This window comes from Alternaria atra (genome assembly GCF_907166805.1).
Source record: "Alternaria atra isolate CS162 genome assembly, contig: 23, whole genome shotgun sequence".
In the NCBI taxonomy this organism is placed as follows: Eukaryota; Fungi; Ascomycota; class Dothideomycetes; order Pleosporales; family Pleosporaceae; genus Alternaria; species Alternaria atra.
Window position 1 is genome coordinate 3,569,266 of NW_025091321.1, and position 25,855 is coordinate 3,595,120.

The 25,855-nt window shown below is 52.1% G+C and overlaps 7 protein-coding genes across 7 annotated transcripts; 4 read left to right on the forward strand and 3 right to left on the reverse strand.

The window, feature by feature from the left end:
* Positions 1-5,405: 5,405 nt before the first annotated feature.
* ALTATR162_LOCUS4736 (uncharacterized protein) lies at positions 5,406-7,804 on the forward strand (the record flags this gene model as incomplete). The annotated part of the gene is made up of 3 exons (XM_043312351.1): positions 5,406-5,558; positions 5,613-6,362; positions 6,413-7,804. 3 exons carry the CDS (start codon positions 5,406-5,408, stop codon positions 7,802-7,804), a joined length of 2,295 nt encoding a protein of 764 aa, XP_043168286.1.
* Positions 7,805-9,906: 2,102 nt separating this feature from the next.
* Positions 9,907-11,822, reverse strand: ALTATR162_LOCUS4737 (uncharacterized protein; the record flags this gene model as incomplete). Its single annotated transcript, XM_043312352.1, has 2 exons — positions 9,907-11,661; positions 11,718-11,822. The coding sequence occupies 2 exons, from the start codon at positions 11,820-11,822 to the stop codon at positions 9,907-9,909; spliced, it is 1,860 nt and encodes a 619-aa protein (XP_043168287.1).
* Positions 11,823-12,492: 670 nt separating this feature from the next.
* ALTATR162_LOCUS4738 (uncharacterized protein) lies at positions 12,493-13,971 on the forward strand (the record flags this gene model as incomplete). Its single annotated transcript, XM_043312353.1, has 3 exons — positions 12,493-12,699; positions 12,752-12,966; positions 13,020-13,971. 3 exons carry the CDS (start codon positions 12,493-12,495, stop codon positions 13,969-13,971), a joined length of 1,374 nt encoding a protein of 457 aa, XP_043168288.1.
* A 693-nt stretch (positions 13,972-14,664) lies between these two features.
* On the reverse strand, positions 14,665-16,045 carry ALTATR162_LOCUS4739 (uncharacterized protein; the record flags this gene model as incomplete). The annotated part of the gene is made up of 3 exons (XM_043312354.1): positions 14,665-14,907; positions 14,959-15,843; positions 15,968-16,045. The coding sequence occupies 3 exons, from the start codon at positions 16,043-16,045 to the stop codon at positions 14,665-14,667; spliced, it is 1,206 nt and encodes a 401-aa protein (XP_043168289.1).
* Positions 16,046-16,665: 620 nt separating this feature from the next.
* ALTATR162_LOCUS4740 (uncharacterized protein) lies at positions 16,666-17,212 on the forward strand (the record flags this gene model as incomplete). Its single annotated transcript, XM_043312355.1, has 2 exons — positions 16,666-16,677; positions 16,727-17,212. 2 exons carry the CDS (start codon positions 16,666-16,668, stop codon positions 17,210-17,212), a joined length of 498 nt encoding a protein of 165 aa, XP_043168290.1.
* Positions 17,213-17,541: 329 nt separating this feature from the next.
* ALTATR162_LOCUS4741 (uncharacterized protein) lies at positions 17,542-19,099 on the reverse strand (the record flags this gene model as incomplete). The annotated part of the gene is made up of 3 exons (XM_043312356.1): positions 17,542-18,080; positions 18,129-18,912; positions 18,959-19,099. The coding sequence occupies 3 exons, from the start codon at positions 19,097-19,099 to the stop codon at positions 17,542-17,544; spliced, it is 1,464 nt and encodes a 487-aa protein (XP_043168291.1).
* A 1,041-nt stretch (positions 19,100-20,140) lies between these two features.
* ALTATR162_LOCUS4742 (uncharacterized protein) lies at positions 20,141-25,616 on the forward strand (the record flags this gene model as incomplete). The annotated part of the gene is made up of 5 exons (XM_043312357.1): positions 20,141-20,299; positions 20,345-21,626; positions 24,603-24,885; positions 24,934-25,036; positions 25,113-25,616. The coding sequence occupies 5 exons, from the start codon at positions 20,141-20,143 to the stop codon at positions 25,614-25,616; spliced, it is 2,331 nt and encodes a 776-aa protein (XP_043168292.1).
* Positions 25,617-25,855: the final 239 nt, after the last annotated feature.

Here is a 25,855-nt window from a genome sequence, read left to right on the forward strand (position 1 = left end):
ACACTGTGTGAGCGGCGGCGTTGTAACGAGCGTCCGTCGTCCTGATCACTACCACAAAATCTGATTTAATGAGGTAAGTCAGAACCGAGGACCTTCTTCTGGGAACGTTTACTAACATGAGGCAGGCTGATTCTTGATGGACTCGTACTTTTTCATCCACAACGGGTGTCGCATGTCTTCTTGGACGTACGCTGACATCTCACTCTCAGATTCCACTACGACTTTTCCAGATCTTCCATTCTATACTTTTTGGTAAGTTATACATCTCCCACACTGCACCCCACCCCTTGTATGATGAACAACATGATTTCGCTGTGTTCTTTCTTAATTACATTGAAGATACAATCACCTTGGAGAACTGACCCCTATACCCTATTGTCGTCACTTGATTGCACACTTTGGTTGGACTGGTTTGCTAACCACGTATAGTGACTCAGTTCAGTTCGTTGCACTTGAGCAGATTCGCGATGGCGGCAGCGTATATAGTAAATGCATTTTTTTTAACCACCACATCTAATTCTTTGAATCTCATCATAATGGCGCAATGTCTCAACAACTGCTGTTGGAATGATCCTTGAATGAGTGCATATGTTCTAGTTGCCCACCGTGACCGCTCTTCTCACCGCATAGCAATCCGGTGTATCAACATGTTCATGAGGCCATATCCGCCAGATCCCCGAGACAAGATCCCCTGTACCGGCAGATTCCAGCATCTTGGGTCTTGCGTGCGTCTATGCAAACCACATTCGGCCTGGCTCGCGTCTAGATGGGCACCTGCATGAAATGGCGGTCAAGGGACAGGATGGCCGCGGTTGTTAAATGCAAGAGCGAATTAGCTGCAGGTACCCATTTCCGTTTCGCCCATGTTACTTGCAGTAGTATCTGTATATCTCCCGAGCAACCAAGGTTTCTTTCACTATACATTGCGAGCGGGGAGAGCTGAGGTTGAATCACAATGATTCTGTTAAGTGTATGCACGGCCCGTTTGTTCATCACAGCTCGATCGTCTTGCAAACACTGTCTATCACTCGAATCAGATGACTACGTGGAGAAGGCCGAATCCAGTATAGATGAGAGCATGAGTTGCGTTGTCTCGTGTTGTGCTGTTTAATGCTGAGTTGTTCTATCCTGTCTTGTGGAAAAGAGGTTAGTTTTGACGCTCAAGAGTATTGGTGCCGGATGACGTGGTGCGTATAGTGTGGGGTTTCTCGGTCAGTGGCGTCTCGCGTCCAGGGACACGACCAAAACGTGCATCTACTGCTCAAGTTGTGGGTTGGAACTATTGGGGTTGGAAGCTGAGTAAGAAGTTTCCTTGGTTTCGTGGTGCTGTAGCTGTATTGATTAAGTGGCATGGCATGGCATGGCATGTCATGAGAAGTCAGCAGCGAGATAGTGCGGGCAAAGATTAGACAGTCATAAGTGTGTGGACTGTGGTCTCTACGGTTTGAACTGTTAGATCAAGTGGGCAAGGCTGGATCTACAGACTGACACGAGGCAATGCAGGTGATATGCAAGCATTTGCGGGGGATATGTCGGTGGCTCTTCTACTGCACACAGGCCGTAGGTTGTCCAGCTCACGTAAACACTAGCCCCATTGACCAAAGGAAAAATCTTCAAGGACAATTACAGTAGTTCACGGGTAAGTGATAAACATACATGCTTCGGGCCGAAGCCTAGCGGAACCGTTCAGCTGACGTTGTATGGAAGATACCGATAAGAGTTTCGGAGAGCGGGGAGTATCCGATTGTCCGCACGCTTACGAAGGTCTTGAGACGGCGGAGTTGATAAATCGGCGATAACATGGGCAGCATAAGGTTCGTTGGCTGGCTGGACTTGATATTCGCCGAGAGCTGTTGTTGTCAGCTGATGTGCAGTAGCTGAGATGCTGCGACACACGAGTGGCTGTTTCAACAAGTAGTGTTGATAAAAGACAAATATAACTGCGTTACATGAGTTCAAGGTTTAGTTACACCGACGTCGTCGTGCAGCGACAGCGCCACAATATGAAGCTACGACATATTGTTCTATCGTAATCGGGAGAACGGTTGGCTCGAGGCTGAACCGTTGTCTCGCTAAATCGTTGCTTCTCCAACGGTGGACTCCTCACTTCTTATGGAACCGTATATGCTTTTGTCAGAGGGGCATGATGGAGAAAACAAAGTAAGTCTGCCGCGATCGAGCGATGCTAAGTCCCTCCTGCGTCAGCGCCCGTCATTTTGGCCAACTCGGCGTTGCAGAACGGCCCCAGGAACCAGGTCGTTTAGGTTGGGTGCGCAACCAGAACCGGTTTTGCTGAAGAAGCACAAAGACACGACGTTCTTCGGGAGTGACGCAAGCAGACACGGGGTGCCTCGCGGTGGGCTGCCTATATGCTCGTGCCGTGTCGCGTGGTTCTTTGGTGCCCCAGCTGTGGTTGCATGTGGTGGTGCTCGGAAGGGCTGAAGAACGATGAGCGTTGGCAGACCCTACCGATTCGGGGGGAAAAACGAAAGCGGCCTTTCCAACTGATGGCATCTCGGTGGTGCGCACCATATCCGGTACGGAAGATGACTTGCATCGCACCATACTCGTCTCTGGTGCAAGCTTGTCAGTCTACTAGGGATGGATGCACGATTGGCTGGGTATTTAGATTTCACAAACTGCCTGAATGCGCAATCATAACACGGAGTTTACTAGATGACATCGCTGTTCATTGTTGACCTGGTGATACTGCTGCGCACAATTATCGTTGATTGAATTGAGAAAAAGATGGTCATCAATAAAGCATGCTAGTCAGAGTTTGTCGTACGTCTCTCTGGTGACAGCCGCTGGCCGATCGAGGTGAAAATTCGGAAAAGGAGAGCTCGTGTCGGAGATTCTATGCCCATCAGGCATCATTCAAGGTGGGCCGGCAATCTACTCGAATAGCCTGTGACATGACAACAACACGGGAGAAAGATTCTGGAAGAACGAGGGCCCCGGAGTAAATCTTGATGGTCCCTGGCCCCAACAGCTCGCCCAGAGCAAGACGAAACCTTCGTCGAGTGCGCATGGACAGCAGTTCCATTGTCACTCAGGGTCCGTCGCTGATGCGCAGGGACTGACAGGAGGAACGACGGAATTGCGCGCGTCGGGAGGGAGCGGCCAGCTTGGAGTGCCCGTCGAAAGTATGGTTTACTCATGCAAACTCTCTTGAAAGAGGCTCGGTCTATTGATGACCAAAAGCAACTTTGCCGTAACTCCGCAAAGGTTCCCGCAGAGAATAGAGTTGGGACTTGCGCTCGCTGCCGTTTCGTCGATCACAGGAGGTTACACGACGCGTCGGACTCTCCACAACGCGCCGTGCCCTGCGTCTTCTCGAAGACGCTTGAGATCATAGTTTATCGATGATGACATGTGATGCAGCTTGGAGAAATCCAGTTCTGTTTCACTGTTTTGGAAGTTGTCTTCGCGAGCTGCACTCCACGATGCTGGAGGAGCACATCATCGGCGCATCAAGGACGGCCCTTTCACTACGCTACTGACTCAAGCAGGGGATGAGCTTGACGGTCTATCTCGCCGTCGTTGTTCCGGGCTGCCGCGGGAAGACTAGAGGCACGCCTCGACAGCGAAACCACGTTGACGGGTGCCCACCACGGATTCTGCCAATGGCCGCATCCGCTAAGCCCCTGACGGCCAATGGAATAAGGCTGCATGATGGCCATCCAGGAACCTGCCACAAATCAGGAACCGGCGCCGGAGCGAGGATGAAAGGGGTGGAAACGTGGGCCGCGGCGAAATGACAGCTTGATGCTTGCTTGTGCCTGTGACGTTCCTGACGCTCCCTTGGGATCGAAGGATGGCTGCAGGATAGATGCAGGCACCCAGGGGGGCAGCAGCGCGAGGGCAAGGCAGCGCGAGGGCAGGCAAACCGCAGGTACTTGACGTGAGTATATTCTCAGCGTGGCTTTGCGGTGAGGGGGACGTGTGCGCTGTACATGGGCGAGGCTATGTCTCTCGCGCGGTGAATTAGTCGTGGCCGTACATAAGACGCGTGCATGGCTAATGCATATGTATGCGCGCACGACAAAATTGGCACTGCCATGCACGTCGCGTCACGTGGGGGAACATAAAGGCAGAATGGCCGCAAAAGTGAAGGCAGGGGGCCCAATGAAAGGAGTCGATAAAAAACATCTTGCAACAATTTGTGCTATGGGCTGCCATGGGGTGCCCGATGTTGGGCACTAGGCTACTTTGGGCAGCCGAACATTCCTTCCTGCTAAGCTTGGAACCACCTTCGCGCCGTCCTTCACCACTCGCCCCGAGCCTTGACTGTCAGCCCCCGTCTTCATTTCGCGCCTATTCACTCCACCCCCAAGCGCCACACTCGCATCTCCCCCAAAAACAATCGCGTCGCCATGCTTCCTGCGCTGACCGCTTCACAAATCCACACGCTTCCCCCACCACGTCTTCCTGCGCATAACTGTGTTTCGCTCGTGGACTACTAACCCGTCGCGTCTCTCTCCGCCCATCTGCCGCCAGTGCCAACGCACGCAGCAGCGACCGCTCTCACCATAGCAACAGGCCGACTGCTGGCCCTCTGACCGCACTTGTCCCGTCTAGGCCGCCCGATCTTCATTATTACGACTCACAGCGCTCCCCGAGCGCCGCTTCCACTCTAATCTCTTGGTCTAGCCTGGCGACTCGTGCAAAGACCCAGTACTGTACCCCTTCCTGTCTCTCATTCCACACGCCATCAATCAATCACAGCAGCCTTTGAAAGCCGGCGTGTTTTCGTTCGTGTGGCTCTGACCTCCATCACATCTCGCTCCCGCTAGATCGCTCCGTCTTCTGTTCCCCCAAGCCGAATCACTGGACCTGGCCAACTTTCATCTCCCCTACCTTCGATTCGGAAATCCACATCCCTACTCCCCCGAGCGCACAGGCACGCTCAAATCTCCCAGCCCGATCATTAAGCCACCTGCGCTATGATCACAAAGTCATTCCTCTTTCAACCTCACTAGAACATCCTAACCTGCGGAATACTACCCGTCTACCGTGGTCCTGGGCTTGTCTCCACACGCCCTCCCAACCGTCGTCTCTCATTTTCTCGACATTCCCGCACCTGCATCAACCTGGACCCTTACAACACGCTCCTATCGCATCTCAAACCCTCGATACGCACTGAACTCCCCCTCCCCCTCAACTCTACGACACCTCCATTGACGTACTTGTACTGTACCAACACTACCTCCTGCAACTTGAATCATCACATGAGATGAACTAAAAGACACTCGAGCATCGAGCATCATCGCCCAAGGACTTCACAACTGGTATGTCTCTACTCCTTTGTCCACCATCACGATTTCTCTAACATGCATAGTCCTTCCCATTGGAAGCATCTGCTATTACAGATCTTCAACACAAAAGGGTACATTCACATCAATATGCATCCAGAATCACAAGCACAGCCGCATGGCTGGGCCTCTCTTGAGGAGAGGTATGAGGTGATGAAGGAGATTGGTGACGGCAGCTTCGGAAGCGTCGCGCTTGCACGCGTTCGAACTGCGGGATCCCACATTGCCCGTCGTGGTACTCTGGTAAGTACAACGTGACACAGGAGCTAAGGTATCAAGTCCACTGACGCGTCATAGGTCGCGATCAAGACCATGAAGAAGACATTCGACTCGTTTTCGAGCTGTCTTGAGTTGCGAGAAGTTATCTTCCTACGATCGCTACCACCACATCCTCATTTGGTACCGGCTCTAGACATCTTCCTTGACCCTTACAGCCGAAGGCTTCACATCGCCATGGAGTTCATGGACGGCAATCTGTATCAACTCATGAAGGCACGGGACCACAAGCCAATGGATGCGCACAGCGTGAAGAGCATTCTCTTTCAGATAATGTCCGGACTTGAACACATTCACGACCGGGAGTTCTTTCACCGCGACATCAAGCCGGAGAACATCCTCGTCTCAACATCGCAACAGAACGATACGTCGCACCCGTTCCGTCGGTACTCAGCAATGATGACTCCCCCCTCAACACCTCCAGCCTACACGATCAAGATCGCCGACTTTGGTCTAGCGAGGGAAACACACTCCAAGCTGCCATATACAACCTACGTTTCAACCCGGTGGTACCGTGCGCCCGAAGTGCTCCTCCGTGCTGGTCAATACTCAGCGCCCGTCGATATCTGGGCAGTAGGTGCCATGGCCGTCGAGATCGCAACCCTGAAGCCGCTTTTCCCTGGTGGAAACGAGGTTGACCAAGTCTGGAGAGTATGCGAGATCATGGGCAGCCCTGGCGGTTGGGTTAACAAGCACGGCCAGCGCGTCGGTGGTGGAGAGTGGAAAGAGGGTGTCAGGTTGGCGCAGAAGCTGGGCTTCTCGTTCCCCAAGGTAAGCCACTCAGAAACCATGATACAATATTTCAGCTAATAGTCATCTAGATGGCCCCGCACTCAATAGACACCATCTTGCCATCACCACAATGGCCTGCTAGCTTGGCACAATTCGTTACTTGGTGTTTGCTATGGGACCCTCGCGCGAGGCCCACTTCTCGACAAGCCCTGGATCACGAGTACTTCCAAGATGCTGTCGACCCCCTACGACTGAAATCGTCATCATCTCGATTGTTGGGTCGCAAAGGATCCGAAATCTCCGGCAAGGACTCTCCAGATGCATCGCCCAGACTCACCTCCAAGACCTCTTCATGGCTTCGACGATCGCTGGTCGCTCGTGAGAGTGCCCCCGCAGTCCCACAACACACCACACAGCAGCCTTTGTCACCTCGACCATCTCCAGCTCACACGAATTCCGATGTGAGTGGGTCAACTAAGCAGCGCCCTGCTGCTACCAAGCGAGCTACGTGGACAAATGGGGCTTCCAACAATGGCGCGCCTATCCCCATTCTGCCTTCCATCAAGCCAATCTCACCACTTTCGGCCGAAGTCACTGCACAGGCGACTGCCGCAAGCAAGGTCAGCCGACAGCTCTCTGTCAATTCACACGGCAACCACTATGCAGATGTACACCGCCAAGAGGCAGAAAGAGCTCTGAACGGACAGTCCGAAGTCACTTCTCCTGTCAACGGACAGAAAGAAGGTTTCTTCTCGCACCTGCGGAAGCGTGCTCGGCGCCTCTCAGGCCGTTACCAGACCCCCATGTCGCCGAATTCAGACGACATCGAGGCCAACGCTGGGTGCGCTCCATGGGCGGCCACTAGCGCCAGGCAATCCTTGGTTATGGATCAATCACAAGGCGCCCAATCAACTTCCACATCCGACTTCTCTGAGTTGGACAAGGCCCTGCAACATGTGAGGGACAGTGTCGAGGCGCACTCCCAGCAGACTGCCTCAACAAAGAGCTCGCGCGTTGCAACCAACCCCATGCTCAAACGCCATCACTCCGTACCTCACGGCCCCGAGCCCCGGAACTCCGAGAACGGACCCAATGCTCCAATCTCCTCCAGGACACGACGAGCGCTACAAAACAAGTCTAACCCATCAAATCGGTACGAGACCCCCAACGAAGAAGAGGAACTGCTCAGCGAGGTTCTTGCATCCGCAACCAAGGCTGCAAAGAAGTTGGACAACCCAAAGCCGCAAGGACCCCGCGGCCCTGCTGCATCCTACTTGACTCCATCACCATCACAGAACCGCAACAGCGTGGGTTTCGGGCAGTCGGAGTACATGACACCCAGTAAGCCTATGGACATCTCCCAACATCAGAGCAAGAACCAGCAATCCGTTTCCAAGTGGCCCACTCCACCCGATGATGGTTCAGACTGGGCTTCAAGTGTGGCTGCCAGCCTCATGGCAGCTCAAACCCGACACCGATGATATCCAACATCGCGGGACCCATACTTCTTTTCGCCTTGCCTTCGCTGCATGCTCTTCCATCCATATAATTGTAATTTGGGTCACCGCACCCGCTCATTGTCGCTTCCTATACGACCGTACGACATTGAGCTCTCCCGTCTGGAACGGTGCACGATTACAGAAAGATAGACACAGACGCTACGCGCTGCAAAGCCCTCAAAAGCAAAGCGCATTCTCTGGGACGGTGTTACTGGCGTCATAACACATCATCGTCCTTTTGCGCAACCACCGTCGTTTTACCATCTCACAACATTAATGTTGTCGTTTCCAATATCAGCTCCACATTCGCTCTGTACCACCACCACATATTTTCTTTTACTAAGTCATCATCTCGGGCGGCATCTTACATCATACTTGTGGCGGATCGGCACGAGGTTATCGTCTGTTCATTTCGTCGGAAATTGTCGATACCTTACCCGCAAGTTACTTGGGTCTACTGCAGGGATTGTCCATGTTTCGGGATACCCTGTGTACACCTTGCTTCTGTTTCAGATTTTCTTTGGCGCGCCTTGTTGGCGTTATCCCGCACTGTACTAGACCGAGTTTCCTTTATGTGCTTCATTTCGTCGGCGGATACCCCCAATTTGCGTATTTGGCGACTACATCATACTATCATCTTGGTTACTACTACATATATCCTTGTTGGTTAAAAGGGAAGGGGGGTGATCGAGGGAGGCAACCTTGTTTTCTTGGGATACAACTTGGTACATGGGAGGTGGGTAGAATAGTTTTTTGAGCGATCAACTGGTCCTGTTTCAACTCTCCTTGCGTACCGCTTTAACCTGCACTCTCTTTGCGTACTTTTATCTTGACTTTTTCTCTCCCCCACATACCAACCGTTGTAATATGTAATAAGACATAGCCCAGGACGGCTAGTCATTATACGTTTCTTGCCTCGCGTTATTCGCATATGGCTCATGGGAAGGAGTTCGATACCACCTGGCTTTTTTCTTACTGCAAACCGTTGGTTCTGGCCGGACCGAACGCCTATCTCATATGTAACATTAGTTAGCTATCCCCTATCATCAATGAAAGCTGCTCGCTTGTCTGCCACTGTTGCGGCACCAGACTGCAAAAACCACACCTAGTCCCATTCTTTACACTCATGCCTGATCCTGGGAATCCACCCGCCTTAACGAGCACGAGTGTGTGCTTTCGCCACAGGACACGCAACACTCTTGCGTCAACTCGACTAGACAACGCATCACCCGCCACAGCTATGAACCCTTCTTACGTTCATAGGGAGTCAAACTAGCCACGTCTTCCGCTTGGGCTTTGGACTTCAAGCATATCCCCTAGATATATCAGACCCTGAGCTCCGAGATCATCGTCGGTCCTACTCAAGATCGTCAACTTAGTATACAAGCGTTTCCCTACTTCATCCTGCCTCGACTTGAACAGCATCTTCCTAGATAGACAGATGAAAAGGCGGGGCGGCGCCTAAGTGCACAGCGGCATCCTCGCCTGCCCCGAATAATTCAGCATACCATGATCGCTAGCTCAAATGCAGACCAAGTCCGTGTGTGGTGATCTTGTGTTGTGCGTCTTGTGCTCCCTCGCCTAGTCGGTGTGAATGGCGGTCGTGGGGAGAGGGAATGAGAGTAGGACGATAGGGGGTTAGGGGGGATAGGGGACGGCCCGCTGCATACGCACACACACTTGCATGTGCAGCCACAGCGGAAAGGAGGTAGAATGACGTCGACTACGATAACGATACCGGTACCGATACCGACACTAGGTAGTGAGTATTGTTGCTTTTCGAGTGTAGGGTTTGGCAGCATTAAAGGGGGAGATTATCGGCGGGAAAAAAAGAAAGCAGGAAAGATACTCTGTGATTGCTATGAGAACGTACGTCGTATGTCCACCTGACTGGCGTCAAGTGTTTCGCTGGATGAAATGCCGAATAGATGGAATAAAGGATAAGATATATTGATTTCCGGATAAACCTCAAAGTCGGTGTAAATGCGTAACTGCATAGCCAACCCAATTCTCTACGTATCTATAGAACGCCACCCAATGCTCATGCTCATGCCTAATATTGTCGCCCCTTCATAAAGAAAACCTTACCATCCGCCACCAGCGGTGACGGCCAATCCAGCAACACGTTCCATATCGCTCTGCTTCTTCTTGCCAACATCGCTTTCTACTTTGATATACGATGTGTATATCAGCTTTTGCTGATCGACGCCTGTGATATCAGACCAATGCGCCATGAGCTTCTTCATGCGTGATCTCGATATCCCATCAACGACATCTTGCTCAGAAGAGTTCCCGTTCGTATGCGCATCCGTCTCCTCTTCTGAATCTGTACCCGAGAAGTAGGCTTCGTCCACTCTTGCGAGCCACTCTTTCTGCTCCTTCGGGCCTGGCTTTGGTGCTGGCGCATCTTCATTCACCTCTTGAATCCCTTCATAGACACGCACTTCTTCTACCTCCTGGACCTTGACTTGTCCACCGCCGTTTGTACATCCGCCCGGACAAGCCATGACCTCCACATAAGCATAATCTTTTACACCCTCGCCCGCAGCAGCGGCGGCACCGCCTGGCCTCCTGCTAACACCCGTTTTGCCGCCCGGTAACCTACTGGCTTTAGCTGGTTTGAGTCGCCGTACCAAGTTTTGTATGTTCCTGAAACCGTAGAATCGTGCTGCTTTGATTATCGTTTCCGAGCCACGGACGACTGAGTATTCTACCACATCAGCATTACGACCCCGTGCTACTGATATCGAAGATCCTGGATTTTGAGCTTGGTATGTTTGAAGTATGTGGTGTAAGTATCCGCCGGAGGGGCCAGCGGCTGCGCTCTGGTTCTTCCGGCGCGAAGGAGGGAATAGGAAAGCATCGATCTTCGAATCTGGGAAGGGCGTCCGGTCAGCAGAGGGAAGCGGTGTTCGTGGAAGCGAAGCGAAGTTGATGCCACGGGCAGCGGCGAGATGTAGTATCTCACGAGCTGTGATTACACAATCGGTATCTCTTATCTTATCCTGTGACTGATCATAGCTAGGTAACCACGCAGCCGAGGTGAGCTCGCCACGGCTGGCCTCGAGTTTCTTGTCAAAGCATGGCATGATTGCGAGGTGCCAGATCTGGGATGGTGGCACGTTGTATCGTTCGCTGAGGACTGACTTGATCAATGTGCCGGTAAGGGCTTGCGGTGACTTGAGACGCGAGAGATGTGGGAGGACGTATGGGTGTGTCTTCTCGGCGTAGCAAATCCACCCAGGACAGGCTGATGTGAGGATGGGCGCTTTCGGTGTAGTATCGATTGCGCCCTCTGTTCCGGGCTTTGGCGACGTCTTGGATGCTTCGGGAGAAAGGGCATTTGTGACCTCGTCTGCTGCCGCCACAAGACAAGCCTCGCGCATTGCGTTGGTGTCGATGACCCAGGTGAAATCGCTTCCCTGCTGGCCGCCAGACTTCAGGCCTGAAGGTCCACTGAGGAGTTGCGTGATCATGTTCCCAGCCTCTACCTCGGAGATGTTGAAGACCGCCGCCAGACTTGCGCGAGTCTGCGGTGAGACGCTGGCGACAAACAGCTTTCCTTTAGCATTGTGGCCATCCACACCGTTCCCTACTCCATTACTAGTATGTCCGTTTGTTACTCCATTCGTCCCATTATGTGCCAGCCATGGTGCGCGTAACGACGGGTAGGTATCGAGCGTTGTGAGGACCTCTGTATGCGACTGCAGCGACACCAGCACCGCTTCAGCACTTGTTACACAGCCCGAGCAGGCAAGACAATCGGTAAGCGATATCGAAGCGGGTGGCGGCGGTTCTGAGGCAGCGGCTTTCTCTTCGGTCGTGACTTCGTATGGATTCTAGCATAATTGTTAGAATGCGCCCGCCTATGACGCAATGCGATAATCGAACTCACCGAGTTATCTGCTTGTTGTACTGGAAGCGTCTCTATAGGCTTTATACACGCGACTCCCGGCGAAATAAAGTCGTTAAGGTCGTCTGCAGAAAGAATGGCGCTCATGTTGCGCCGTATTCTAGTGGGGGAGGGGCGACAGGCGCTATTGCGATGCGACTCAAGGAAAGTTGTGAAGGCAGGAAACACCTTTCTATCCAGGCAGAAATAACAATTCAGAGGAGAAAGAAAGAAAGAAGAGCGCAGCACTACTTAGAAAGTCCAAGTCCCTCGCCCCGATGTCGCGGAGAAAGCAGTCACGCAACGCGCCGGCCTATCGATAGGCTCACATTTCCAAATGATTCCGATGACAAACCTCCGCGGCGAGTTGCCACACTGGGTATCCACTCTTTCTCTATGCGCACCTTCTACTTGTCACGTGCTCGCGCATGCCAACTTCGAATACAACTGAAGAAAACAGCCACACTTGGCTACATTAGCTCCCGTAATATAGTCGCTCACGGAGTATAGGAGCATATAGTATGCGGGGTGCATCCGTCCGGCAGATTGATTTAGCCTGGCAAGCCGTGCATCGAATGGTGGTAAGGAAGGCCGCAAACATGGAAAGTGAGCAACATCAATATAGTATTTCGCTTTACTTCTGACCATGCTGTGTCACTGATTCTGAAGTCTTCGTCATGTTTTCCTTCTCCACGCGTCCACAGTGCTGCTGCTGCTGCTGCTACTACTACTACATTGCGCTCATATGCGGCGCATTTCTATCGATACCCTGGGACTGATGTCTCCGAAGAGCAGTGCAAGCTTCGAGGTTGCGAAAAGAAGGAGTCTTTGGAACTCGGCACCTAGACTGCTAACGACATGTGTCTTCTTTGGTGCCTTGTGGTTGTGGTTCAACATAGGGACGTCCGAAGTCCCGCTACCACCAGATTCATTCGCCTATATACAGACCGAGAGCTTGAGAGATATCTTGAACACCACCCTAGGGGTATGTATGAGAACGCTTCAATTGACACTACCATTCGCTAACACAGCTCAAGTTTGAGAAGATTTTAGTCCTCAACCTCCCCTTCCGTACTGACCGCCGCGACGCGATGAGTCTTTCAGCCGCAGTTTCCAACGTCAAGATCGAGTTTGTTGAAGGTGTGACGGGCGAAAGTATCAATGAAAAGGCATACCCCCCACCGGAAGAGAACAGAAAGCATTCTGCAGGTATCCGAGGAAGCTGGAGAACGCATATGAATGCTCTACAGAGGTACACGGGCTCTGAACTTCACTACAAGATGGCAGTGAATTAACACCATGAAGGATAGTCGACCAAAATCTAACCACGGCCCTCGTTTTCGAAGACGATGTAGACTGGGACATTCGCATTCGTCAGAACCTACAACGATTCGCACTAGCATCACGCTTTCTATCCGGAAACCACGATACCTCTAATTTGCAAGGCAAGATCCAAACACATGCAAATACAGAAACAGAAGACACTGCCTTCAAAATCATCGACACGTCAAACCTCCCAAAGACACTTACGTCTCTCCCCTTATCTTCGGTACCTTTTCACTCCAGCACTCCCCAAACCTCACCCTATGGCGACCCAACAAAATGGGACATACTCTGGCTTGGACACTGCGGCACCGGCATGCCACGCCCAGTACCCAACCACCAACTCCACCGCCGCAGCGACACTACTACTACCACCATCCTAACCCACCCCAACGACCTCTCAGTTCCCTCCCCACAGCATCTAAAAGCCCACCCCTTCCAAAGCGACCCCGACGCCCTAGGCACCACCTTCTCACCCCACACACGCATATATCACCACGCAACAGGTGGCACCCTTTGTACAGTCGGCTACGCCGTCTCCCAACGCGGCGCCCGCCGCCTGCTCCACCAATTCGGCGTGAGCGGGTGGAATGGCATTTTCGACAGCGAGTTAGGCCGGTGGTGCGCTGGCGATGATCCAGACATGGGAAGGCAGGCCCCACAGCACTCTCATGCTGCTAGGAGTGGTGGGGGCGTGGGCATAAACGGGGATGAGAGGGTTTGTGTAACGGTTCAGCCACCCATCTTTGCGCATCATCATCCAAACAACGGGGAGAGTGATATTGGCGGGTTGGGTGGGGGTTATGCAAAGAGGTATGAGACAAAGTATCTGAGGTATAGTGTTAGGATGAACCTAGGGGCTTTGGTTGGCAGGGTGGGAGGAGAAGGTAAGGCGGAGGGTTTAGTGGATCAGTGGCCTGATGGGGAGGAATGAGGGTGGCCATGACAGGGTTTGGGTAGAGACAGTCAAGTGCAGTGATATAGTAGTGGTATTCTCCAAATCCTTACTGTAGCTGTTGTAATCCACCTACCACGGCTTTGGCTCTTAAATCACATCTCCTTCCTCTCCTCCTATGCATACACGCATCTGCAAGAAATAAGTCTTCTCGGTACCTGCCGAGGCGTTCTCCCTATTCTCCTCCAGGACTATGATTATAACGGGAATGAACGACTCGAAGGTATCATCAACTGAACAGCAAGCGGCCGTCCCACCATCCTCTCCATGTAACGCCAGTAAAAAACCAAAAATGCTCCCTTTATACGATGCACAAGCTCACTGGGTATAATGACCTTGCGCCTTTTGTGTTCAAACAGATTCAATGCGTGCTGCAGATAGTAGCTTCGACATGGCCCCGGGCTCTGATGGCTGTATGATCAACTTGCGCCTGTGTTGTGCGTGTTATCGCTTCTTGTGTGATCCAGGGCTTTGCATATAGAGTGCTGCGAATTTGTAGTCCTGGTCGTTCGAGCTGGTCATCGATGGCTTCGTTCCAACGGTTCTTTGGTGCTCGACTCCATCACCTTTTTCTAATAACCGAGACAACATGCAGGTCGTCAAACACAACTGTTCTCCGCATGACAAAATCACTTCCATCGAAATATTCAACTCTTCCATGTGATCAGGCGTTCACTCAATCAACGGCTTCCGTACGCCTCCTACAATTGCAATTCCGAGTGCGCGCAAGCCTTCTGGGTCATTGGATCGAACAATAGTACTGGCGGGTAACATGGGGTTGTCAGGCGTGACGTGTGCGGCGTCCTTGGCTGCCTGCTCAATGGCTTCCATCTCCTCTTTGCAACCAGCGTGGTCGAATGGACATACAACAATGGGCTGACGGAGCAGAATATCTCTTGCTGACGACATTTGCGCCTAACTTCAGTCAGTGGGATCCACAACTTTGATTCACCAAATTCAACTTACCTTGACTGTGAGATAATACTCTATCTTGTAGAGAGTACCAGTTGTCGTGAAGCCAGTGACAGCGTACATGGGAAACTCCTTCTGCCCTCTCGGTATAACACCTGCATTGTCTCGTAAATCTTTTGCAGGGAAGACCAGTCCAAGGTTGGTGAAGTAGCCTGCTTCGGGCATCTTCACTCCGACTTGCTGCTGTGTTTTTGCCAATGTCTTGACCTTGCGAGTTGGTTCATCTCCCTCGTGATTGAAGATGATCTCCTCGTCTATGCCAACGGTAATCTTTTGTATTGTGACCTTCTTTGCCTTGCTCAGCCAGTCCGGATTAGGACTTAGTTTGATGTACACTGAGACTGGATCCATTGGGCCATAACTCCATCTCGGCAGGCTAATTCCAAGAGTGACCAGGTGATCCGTTACTCGTTCTGCGCTCTCTGGTCGATTGTACATGCCAAATGTCGAGAGGGTATCGTATCGTTGTATCGGTACAGCAAAAGGATACTTTTTCTGTTCCTGCGGCCCTTGCTGCACTGTCACGACGAGTTCGTAGAATGTCTCAGCGGTCCGGCTAGGTAGTTGCAGACTCGCAGGAGGTACCCTCCTCGCTACTTCCTCTCCACCACGCCCATAGGGTATGAAGATGACAAACGGGAGGTCCATGCATAGTATACTCTCATGTTCTCTTCCAGGCGAACATCGATATAAGAGCATTTCCTTGCCAACGATATCGGTAATCTCTTTGCGCGGGGCTGCCAAATGCTTCTTGGTGACTGAGTCGGCAGACGGGTGTATCGTTTCGCGCCGGTGCAATGCAATGGTGACGAGGGAGACATTGACAGGCGCTGATACGCCCACGAGTGGCCGTATCTCGACCTTGCCTTCTATCCGAGGCTGTGGTATGTCAGCATTAGCCCGGTACCCTTGCTGAAGGAGAATCGGTCATACAACGACTCCGGGTGGGTTGTATGGAGCGCGAGACGTCCAATGAGAACAGAAATAGGGTAGAGACACGTACGAGTGTTGCTGATATGCCTGGATAACCAACCAGAAAGTTACTGTTTGGCGGTCCTGAGACGCGAACGAAGGCCGACATGTTCGTTTCTCGCAGCGCAGGCCTGGGAGGGCAGCGAGCGCTGCATGGGCGTGAATGTGGCCTTTCAGAATGTGGTCTCTCGGTCCAAGTCGCGCGTTTGAGGCTTCGAGGTAATAGTGCGCCGACCAAGTATGCCGTGCTTGGAGCTAGGTAGCCTTCTGGGCAGCGAATTGTGGGGGTGGAATGATGTCGGCGCCTCGTATCTTGAACCAGCGGGGCTCTGGGTGGCAGTGAAGCCGGTGGATGCGCGGCGGGCCGGTCGGTTAGGGATGCGATATGGATACGGTCGTGTTTGGAGTGAATGCGCGGCGGGGATACTGTGGTGGATTACGTCCCGAAAGTCGTAGGGCTGCCCGAGTGGAGCTTATGCGGCTGGCGCTTATGATGTCCAACGTCTACCGTACTAGAGAGCGAAGAGGGAGGAGCGGGATTTTGGCTATAGCAATGACGATGACAGCGAATGCAGGGCGATTGCATACAGTAAACGCAGTGTGATAGGCGCGCGATGTTCTAGGCGCGGCGAGTGTGGAGGTAGAGGAGCTCTCGACTTCGAGGGTCCGATTCGTGCGCCATCATTGTTCCTTCCAAACCACAAACACGACTCATCTGCACCTGCGACCATGTCCGTCACGGTGAGTCCGAATTCCTTGATACTTCGAGTATGCTGCTAAATGCGACTAGCTGCACACCACAAAGGGCGATATAAAACTCGAAATATTCTGCGAGGCTGTCCCCCAAACCGCCGAGAACTTCCTCGCTCTCTGCGCATCCGGCTTCTACAACTCCTCACCCTTCCACCGTCTGATCCCATCGTTTATGGTCCAAACCGGCTCGCCCGCCTCCGATCCAAAGTCCAAGACTTCCACCTCCATCTATGATACGCCAAACCAACTGTTTGAGGATGAGATTCGGCCCGCGTTGAGACATAACGCGAGAGGAATCGTGAGCATGGCGAACAAGGGAGCCAATTCCAACGGATCACAATTCTTCATAACGTTTGCCCCGGCACCGCATTTGGATGGGAAGAACACCGTCTTTGGCAAAGTACTAGAAGGGTGGGAAGTACTGGATGACATGGAGAGCGTTCAGGTGGATAAGAAGTCAAGACCACAGGAGAAGATGGAGATCAAGAGTGTCACAATTCATGCGAACCCGCTGGCAGGGTGAACAAGGTGCGATTAGGCAAACAGTGGCTGCAGGGCGACATCATCTAAGCTGGGAACGTAATGTGTGATTGGAGCCTGAAGGATGTCGCGGCATTTTGAGAAAAAGAAACAACGAATCAAAGTCTGGGAAGAGGATACCATTCACACTACCAATATTGGACCGGAAAGATATCAGATCGCTGTAGGCATCACGAAGCACCGGTACAAGGAAAGAGTGAGCTGTGGAATCATATCATATTCATCATGGCTGGCGAGGCCTTGGTATCTACGAAGCGCCGACCTAATGCAAGACGAGTCAAGAAAATCTAAGAGAGGTCCAAGCTATCCACCCTATGCGCCATTGGTCGTGGTTCCGTTCGTCAAACTCGCCGCATGCTCTGCCTCGTAACCTTCCGTCTTCATGTCCAGCAATCCTAGTTCCTCCTCCTCAGCCTCTGTCCGCTTGTAGTCCTCAACCTTAATCTTGGGGTCGGGCTCTGGTGCTGTAAAGCTCTGGACGTAACTGCTGGCAAGAGGGTCCTCGAGGACAAGAGTGAACTTGTCTTCGCCGTTGATGGCTGCAGAGAGGTTGTGGAAGAAGGTGTTCCACTTCTGCTTTGACTCTGTGTCCATCGAGTCTCCTCCATCACCAGCGTCGAAGATCGAGGACTTCAAATCATCACGTACTTGGGTCAGAAGACCTTCGATCGTTGTAAACCTGCCACCAAGAGTACCAGGTTCAACACTGAGGTTGAGCTCGAGGCACGACATAGCGCATGACTCGGCTTTGAGGATGTCTCGTGATAGATCTTCCTTGCTGTCCACGGTGACTGTGATCCGACGACCCATCTCAGGGACTTCGCCTCCAGTCTTGACTTCGTTGCTTCGATCTGCATTATATTAGCTAGTGAACATTGTTGATCATCGGTTGAACCTACATCCGCAGTGGTCGCACACTGTGCTCATTAGGACGACTTGCTTGAAGTGGGGAATGTTGACCATCTTCATGTTTGTAGTGCACGACTTGGTGCATCCTGGACAGCTGGCAGGGAATGAGTAGACCTGGTTCTCCACGATATCGTCCTCATCCACATTGTTCACCATAGGGGCATGGGCCGAAGGCATCTCCGGGTACATCTGTGAAGCGTGGTACTCTGGTCGAATCTCTGTGGCAGGGGCCTCGCCGCTGGTATCACCGAGACCAAGCGCTTCGTTCTGTGCAGCAGTTCGTGGGTATTCGTTCCGAGAGTATTTGCCCGCACCAAGTACGCTTGGAGGCTCAATCGAAGAGTTGCCAGCCGGGTCGTCAATCGTGACCTTGAACGGCAGTTTCTCTCCACTCGCCATCTGCTTGATTGTGTTGATGACTCCCTGCAACTGCTCGTAGACCTCTGGTACTACTTGCTTCCTCTCCTCCTGCTTCTGCTCCAGGTCTTGTGCCACCATCGCGAGAATGCCCTCTACGTTTGTCAGTTGTCCTCGGCCAGGCGGTATCTCTAGATCGATGTCCTCCACTCGGAACACCGCGGTGTCGCTCTTGATGATCTGACGGCTCAGGTCGTCGGCTGATTCGACCTTGAGGGTGAACTTGATACCTCGTTGCTGGATTTCGCCGGCAGGTTGAACTTCGGAGTTCTTGAAGTGGCAATGTGGGCATGAGAAGGACATAAGAACGATCTCGCGGAAGAAGGGTATTCTAGTGAGGAGGAGGCGCGTAATGCCCTTGAAAGTGTCAGCTCAATCTCGTGTTGTTCTCGGATGCGCCTACATCCTCGTGACAGTTCATGCACATGCTCTCGATCTCGTCGACAACCTTCGTGTCGTCGTCTCCTTGTTGGGCGCTCGCCTCTGCGACCTTGCGGCCCATATCCTCGAAGAGGTCCTTTGCAAGGCTCTGTTGCTGTGCCATACTTGCAATCGATTAATTTCGTCGTAGAGTAGTGTTGGATTGAAGAATCGTGCGTGTAATTGGATTGACTTTCGCAAGTTGTGATGACATAACTTCTGGAAATTTTTGAGCCCCGCGCTTGCATAGCGGGGTGTCGCTAGACCCTTCCATGCAGGTGCGCTTTCACCTGGGCACTCAGCCCTACGGAGCTTATAGTGCAAAGTCCATAAAATCGAGCCCCCCCGTACCCGAGTCCTGCGTCTTCTTCTTGTCAAGCATAGCTTGCAGGCCGCCCTTCCGTGCCCTTTGTCTTTGCTTACTGCTCGCGTTCATCGTCTTTGGTGCGACATCCTCCTCTTTCTTAGTTGCTTTCGTTGCCTCCAAATTTGGTGCTGTATCCGAAAGAGGCCGTAATCTCTTTACCAGTTTGCGAGGTTTTCGCTGAAGTGTTTGAAGCGTTTCTCGTTGACACCGTAAGCAGGTATAGCGAGTGCTCTTCTCAGGCTCCGATGACTTCTTGCCAATACTTCTGTATTTCCCTATATTCGAGACCTTACATGACCATCCTGGGATCATGACATTCCCACATGCACCGCAGACGCTTCGATGGAAGGCGTCCGATTCCTTGTTTGGCATGTCGACTTCAGCATCTTCGATTAGCTTGTTGTGTGCATTACCCAAAAACGCTGCCGTCGTTGGCGAGGGAATGGCGAGGAGATAAGCAGCTTCTTGAAGGAACTTCGCCCTCAGTTGGGTTTGATCTGCTGAAGCCATGTGTTTAGAGAACCTGAATGATCTCTGCAGACCTCGGAAAGCTTCCTGCAGGTCCAGTATCTACACGTGCTCACTAGCTTATCGCAACACCGACCTCCGACGCTAGTGCTGCAGGTCCCTCGGTCGTGCTTTCTTCGACAATAGCCTCCACCGCAGTGTTTATTCTACGCGTATATCGTGACTTGTGCGCCTATGCACTGCGCAACAGAGATTTCACCAGCAACTTTGTAGTCGCGCTACCATTAGCGCTCGTTCTCGCTAACTACCAGGTTACCAGCCGCGTTGAGTATGGCCGCCCCAGAGTTAGTAGAACAGCAGGGCCTGCGCATAGCAGTAGAAGGTTGCGGCCATGGAGTACTACACGAAATCTATGCATCTGTTGCAAAAGCCTGTGAGCTGAAAGGTTGGCCAGACGTCGATCTCTTGATCATTGGCGGTGACTTCCAGGTATGTAAACCGTTCATACTGCCTATCCAACAACTAACCTCATAGGCTGTTCGAAACGCGTCCGATCTCAAGGCAGTATCGATGCCTTCCAAGTACTATGCTATGCACGACTTTCACGAATACTACTCAGGCTTGCGCACAGCCCCGTACCTCACTATATTTATCGGTGGCAACCACGAAGCGAGCAACTATATGTGGGAGTTGTACTACGGTGGATGGGCTGCACCCAAGATATATTATATGGGCGCGGCCAATGTGATACAATTAGGACCATTGCGTATTGCTGGTTTGTCAGGTATCTGGAAAGGCTACAACTACAAGAAGCCGCACTTCGAGCGCTTGCCTTACAACAGTGATGACGTTAGGAGCGTTTACCACGTCCGAGAAATTGACGTTCGCAAACTGCTTCAAATACGAACGCAGGTGGACATCGGCCTCAGCCATGACTGGCCGCGCGGTATGGAGTGGAAAGGCAACTACCGGCAACTTTTCAGCTGGAAGCCAGACTTCGAACAAGAGGCCAAGGACGGCACTCTTGGTAGCGTTGCTGCAAAGGAAGTCCTTGAACATTTGCGACCACCCCACTGGTTTAGCGCCCATATGCATGCTAAATTCCCAGCTATATGGAACCACGCAGAAGCTCCGAATACCGTGTCCTCGAACACCGATGCTCACAACCCTGTTCCGACGATCGTAAATGATAGCGAGATCAATTCGGACAACGTAGATGAGGAGCCCGTACCAGTGCCCAAGAACGATGCGGAAATTGATCTTGATATGGATTTGGATGATGATGACGCGCCGCCTGCACCAGTCACAGAGCCTAAGGAGCCTCCGAAACCTACTAAGACGGAAAGCGAACCCCAAGTCCCCGAAGACGTTCGAAGTCTTCTACCAGAGTCTTTCTCGCGCCCAAAGATTGAGGCAAAACAGACCCTTCCCTTTCCTGGGGATATAACGAACAAGACGACCAACTTCCTCGCACTTGACAAGTGCTTGCCCAAACGAAGCTTTCTCCAGTTATTGGCAGTAGAACCACATACGCCTGCTGAATTACAACGGCCTCTACAGTTACAATACGACAAAGAATGGCTTGCCATTACTCGCGTCTTTGCCGATCATATTCAGGTGGGGGATCCGTATGCGCAAGTCCCTGCAGACAAAGGCGATGCTTTTTATCGACCTCTTGTGGAGAAGGAGATGAATTGGGTCGAAGAGAACATCATCGCAACAGGCAAGATGACTATACCAGAAGATTTCACACGGACTGCACCAGTATACGAGCCCGCATTAGGCATCCATGTCCAAGAGTCCCCGCAAGAGTACAGTAATCCGCACACACAGTCATTCTGCAATTTACTGCAGATCCCGAATGTGTTTCATGCGTCAGACGAAGAGCGGGCACAACTAGCGCAAAACGGTCCGAGACCGGAACAACAGCGGTCCAATCGAGGCGGGGGGAGAGGCGGAGGTGGACACAGAGGGGGTGGGCGTGGCCAAGGGCACAGAGGTCGTGGAAGGGGCGGAAGGGGTGGACGCGGCCGCGGTGGACGCTGGTGATGATTTGACCATCCGCCTAGCCCAATACGAAAGTTGAGATGATGCAAAGCAAGTGGTCATCAGGCCAGCACATCCAGAGCCGCACTACTCTATTCAAAACCCCAAGCCGTCTGGTAGCCTACGCGTTTTTCATGGACTTGCAATATGCTCCACGATGCCAGTGTAGTCGTATGCTGATTACGAGATTGTATATATGACCAAAAGTATTGGTGCCCAAGACTAACAGATAGCACACGCAGCTAGCGTCGTGTATCCGCTTATATCTGTAACTTGGGATCGAGAAGTCGGCTCTGCGCACCATTTGACATGACAGATGGCGCAGAAGTTTGGGGTCTACCGTTGTCAAAGACCCACAAGGGTCCGGGCGCCGGACGTTTTGAACGAGGACCCTGCACGATGATGTCGACTAGTAGCCGAGTCAGTGCGTCTTCCGCGTACACCGCACACCTAGCTCAGGCATTTTCGTTGGAGCTTGTACAGTTGTCGCAATGGTTTGCTGGCAAGCGCGCAGCCGGCAACCGCATACACAAGGCCGTGTTTTGGAAACTATAGCCAAAGCGGTGGCTGTGATATTGGATGGCTCTTGTCCTACGTCAGAGGCCGGCCATACTCGCGATGGGCGCAGCGGACCCGACGAGAACACTGCATGCGGGTTCCCGTCGTGCGGACACAGTTTCAATATAACTGATATGGATAAAGTGCGAAGATTCGGTCTTGTCTCGCGACTGCCTGGTGATCGCGCTGATCATCAACATACTAGTCGAGAGTTTATTTGACTCCGCGAGCCGATGTTCGCAAGCTGTGGCGAAATGGTTGCGCGTGCTGCGCAAGAATAACCCCATGGCTAGCAAGGTCGCCGCTGTTTGGTTCCGCATGACTGGGCAGAGGCGGCGGGTCGGATGCGCAATCCTCCCAGCACCCGTGCGAAGACGTCCGAATTCTGGTTCGACGCTCCCAAGCGGCTTGGGGCAACCCTTACAGTCATGACAGTCCTGCGAGCGGTACTATTTTCAGGACGTTCAACCACGGTACTGTGCGACATGAACACTTGTCGCACGCGGTTGCGCGCCCGTTATGGCGGTACCAAAACCAAGTAGCTGCCGGCGGAACGCTGTCCAGAACGTGTCGGTACGTCATACCCTGACCTTAGCGCCGCCGTTATTATGCATCGAGGCCTTGCGATCGGCGGGACAGACCCTGAATCGTTGGTCCCTGGCCTGCTCTGCCGTGGACACACGGACCTCGTCCACATGCTCATCCACACACGCCCTGGTTGAGTTTAAAAACCTTTCGCCGCCCTTGCTTACCCAGGCTTTGTTCTATATTTCGGCATATATCGTCTACTATCGCTTCTAGCTTTCACCTTTCCCACCTTCGCTACCCCCTATTTCCGGTCTTCGCTACAGCCTTGTATCTTGTTATACTATATCCGGACATTGCCACACTGAAGTCTGGACCATTTATGAGAAGCCACCCGCGACACATCGCCCGTAGATCATAGTAGCTACCCCCAAGTCTATATCACATTACCTGTGCTATAAACATCTACATCCCCCACATCCAACCCACACACACATACATCCGACCGTCTACCACTACATCACTTCGACACCACTACCAACATAATGGCCTCACGCTTCGTTGAAAACCTCCAAGAGGTCCTGATTAGCCATCCCCACCTCAACGTTTCACTCGACGACATCCTCGCAGAAGAGAGCCGCAAGAGGTCGTCTTCCCAATCATCTGGCAGCTCAGAGACCCGTAGGTCAGGAAGCAGCTCTACACCAAGCCCGACATCACCCATCGCTACCGAAAGCAAGCTCAAACGGGCTTTCACTCTGGGTAGCAAGAAGGGTCGCCGCACGTCATCATGAATGAAGAATGATGCATCCATCTCTTGGACCAACCCTACACACCTATTACGAACTCACGAAGAACGGTTATCAGACCTTAATGACATCACTAAGACTATCTCGACCAAGCGTTGGAAGAGACTAGTCTGTCGCCTGACGAGCGCCGAGCCGTCACCCTTCATTGCCTAGCCGGCAACCGGACGATTGTTCAGACGTCATCATCATCATCATCATCATCACACCCTATAGCGTGGGCGCTAGCACCTAGCACTACGCACCACACATGCCTCAACGCTATCGTCGTTACATGACCACAATGAGTGTTTCCGTGATGGAGAGTCACGACGGAATTTATTAGTCGAAACATTGGACAATGGAGCAGCAAAGTGTTCAGAACTATCTTCTTCAGAAGACGTTTGTTCACATCAAAGACGTCACACTTCAGTACATACATACCTATTAATTATACAAATTTCTGCAGTCAATGTTTTCTCGATGCTGCGATTCGGTACCTTGGAAGATACGTTCGAGTATATCCAGATAAAGTGATACCAATCTACTATTCAGTGGCAGAATTGTTTGCGTCAGCATTTGGCAGGGGCGATGCTCACAAGTGCATTCGTACTCACTCGCATGTGTCTTACCTCGCCAACTTGGCTCGCAACTACCCACTTTCAGTTATGCAACCCCTACCCACAAGTCTAGAACAGCCGTGTGCTTGACATTCCTCTTACTCTTATCCCAATTCTCACAATATCTCTACCACCTATCGTTATCCACATCTGATTCATCATCAACCACCAACCACCAAGAAGGAGGAAAACAAATGACCGCAACAACACCCACAGTCTTGATTGCAACCCTAGAATCCCACCTCACACCCACTTTAGCCTTCACCTCTCCACCAACATCCCCCTCCCAACCTTCTCTCCATCTGATCGCTCCACCTACCCTTGCCAAGCTACGCAACATAGGCTCCGGTCGTGTAAAAGACATGCATTCCCTCGGCCACTCCAAACAAATCATCAGCCACGTTCCCCTCGTCGCTACGCCACAAACTTGCAGCAAGATCAACGACGCGATGCATGCAGCAGTAACCATGAATGGGGAGAGATTCGCCGCGTTGAGTATGTTGCCTATAGAGGGCAAGGAGGCGGCAAGAGAGTTGGCAAGGTGTGTGAGCAAGATGAAGTTTGTTGGAGGTTGCATTGCGATGACTAGGCAGACTATATTGGAAGGGGCGGAATGGGAAGAGCTTTGGGATACCGCGGACAGGTACCGGGTGCCAGTTCTGTTGAGGGACATGTGGCCGGTGGGCTCCGAGGTATGTAGCTGTCCATGTTTTGGACATCAAAAGAGGAAAAAAGGGAGAAGAGGAAGATGTGGTCTGACATGCACAGATACCGGATTACCAACACGCTCTTCCTTCTACCGTGTACACGCCCCTCTTAACACATGTCCATACGTCGCATGCTACTTCTCCTCTCCCCTTGCTACACCTCTATCTCAGCTCCGTCTTCGACCGATACCCTACTCTACGTCTCATGCTCGCGCATCCTGGCGTCCTAACCTCCCTCATCCCACGTATCGAGATGCTCCTCACCGCTATTCCTGTTGCGAATAAACCGAAGCGAAGTTTCCTGGATGTCTGGCAGCACAATATCTACCTCACGACGGCAGATACACAAGACATGTCGAGCCTAAGAGCGCTGCTAGAGCAGATACCTGTGGACAGGGTGTTGTATGCAAGCAATTACCCGTTTGAAGAGAGGGGGAAACAGTTGATAGAGGAACTCAGAGATAGTGGGTTCTTGACGCATGTGGAGTGGGAAAGAGTTGCTTGGGGAAATGCAGAGACTTTGTTCAATCTGAAAGGAGCAAACACGAAGGGAGGGAGGAGATAGAACACGTCCGGCAGGCGAACCGACCTGAGTAATGCGCTTAGCCTAGGAGATAGTGAAAATACCTAGGAGAGAGTCTCCAAGTATGTGAAAAGGTTGTTGATAGCTTATTTCCATGCATTCATGTGATGTGTATATGAACGCCCTGTCAACTCATGACTCCTGGCTTGTGGTATCTTTCATGTCAAATCATCGTCGTGCCGCATCGCCTTCTCTCGTCGCTCGGTCGGTCGTTGGTATGT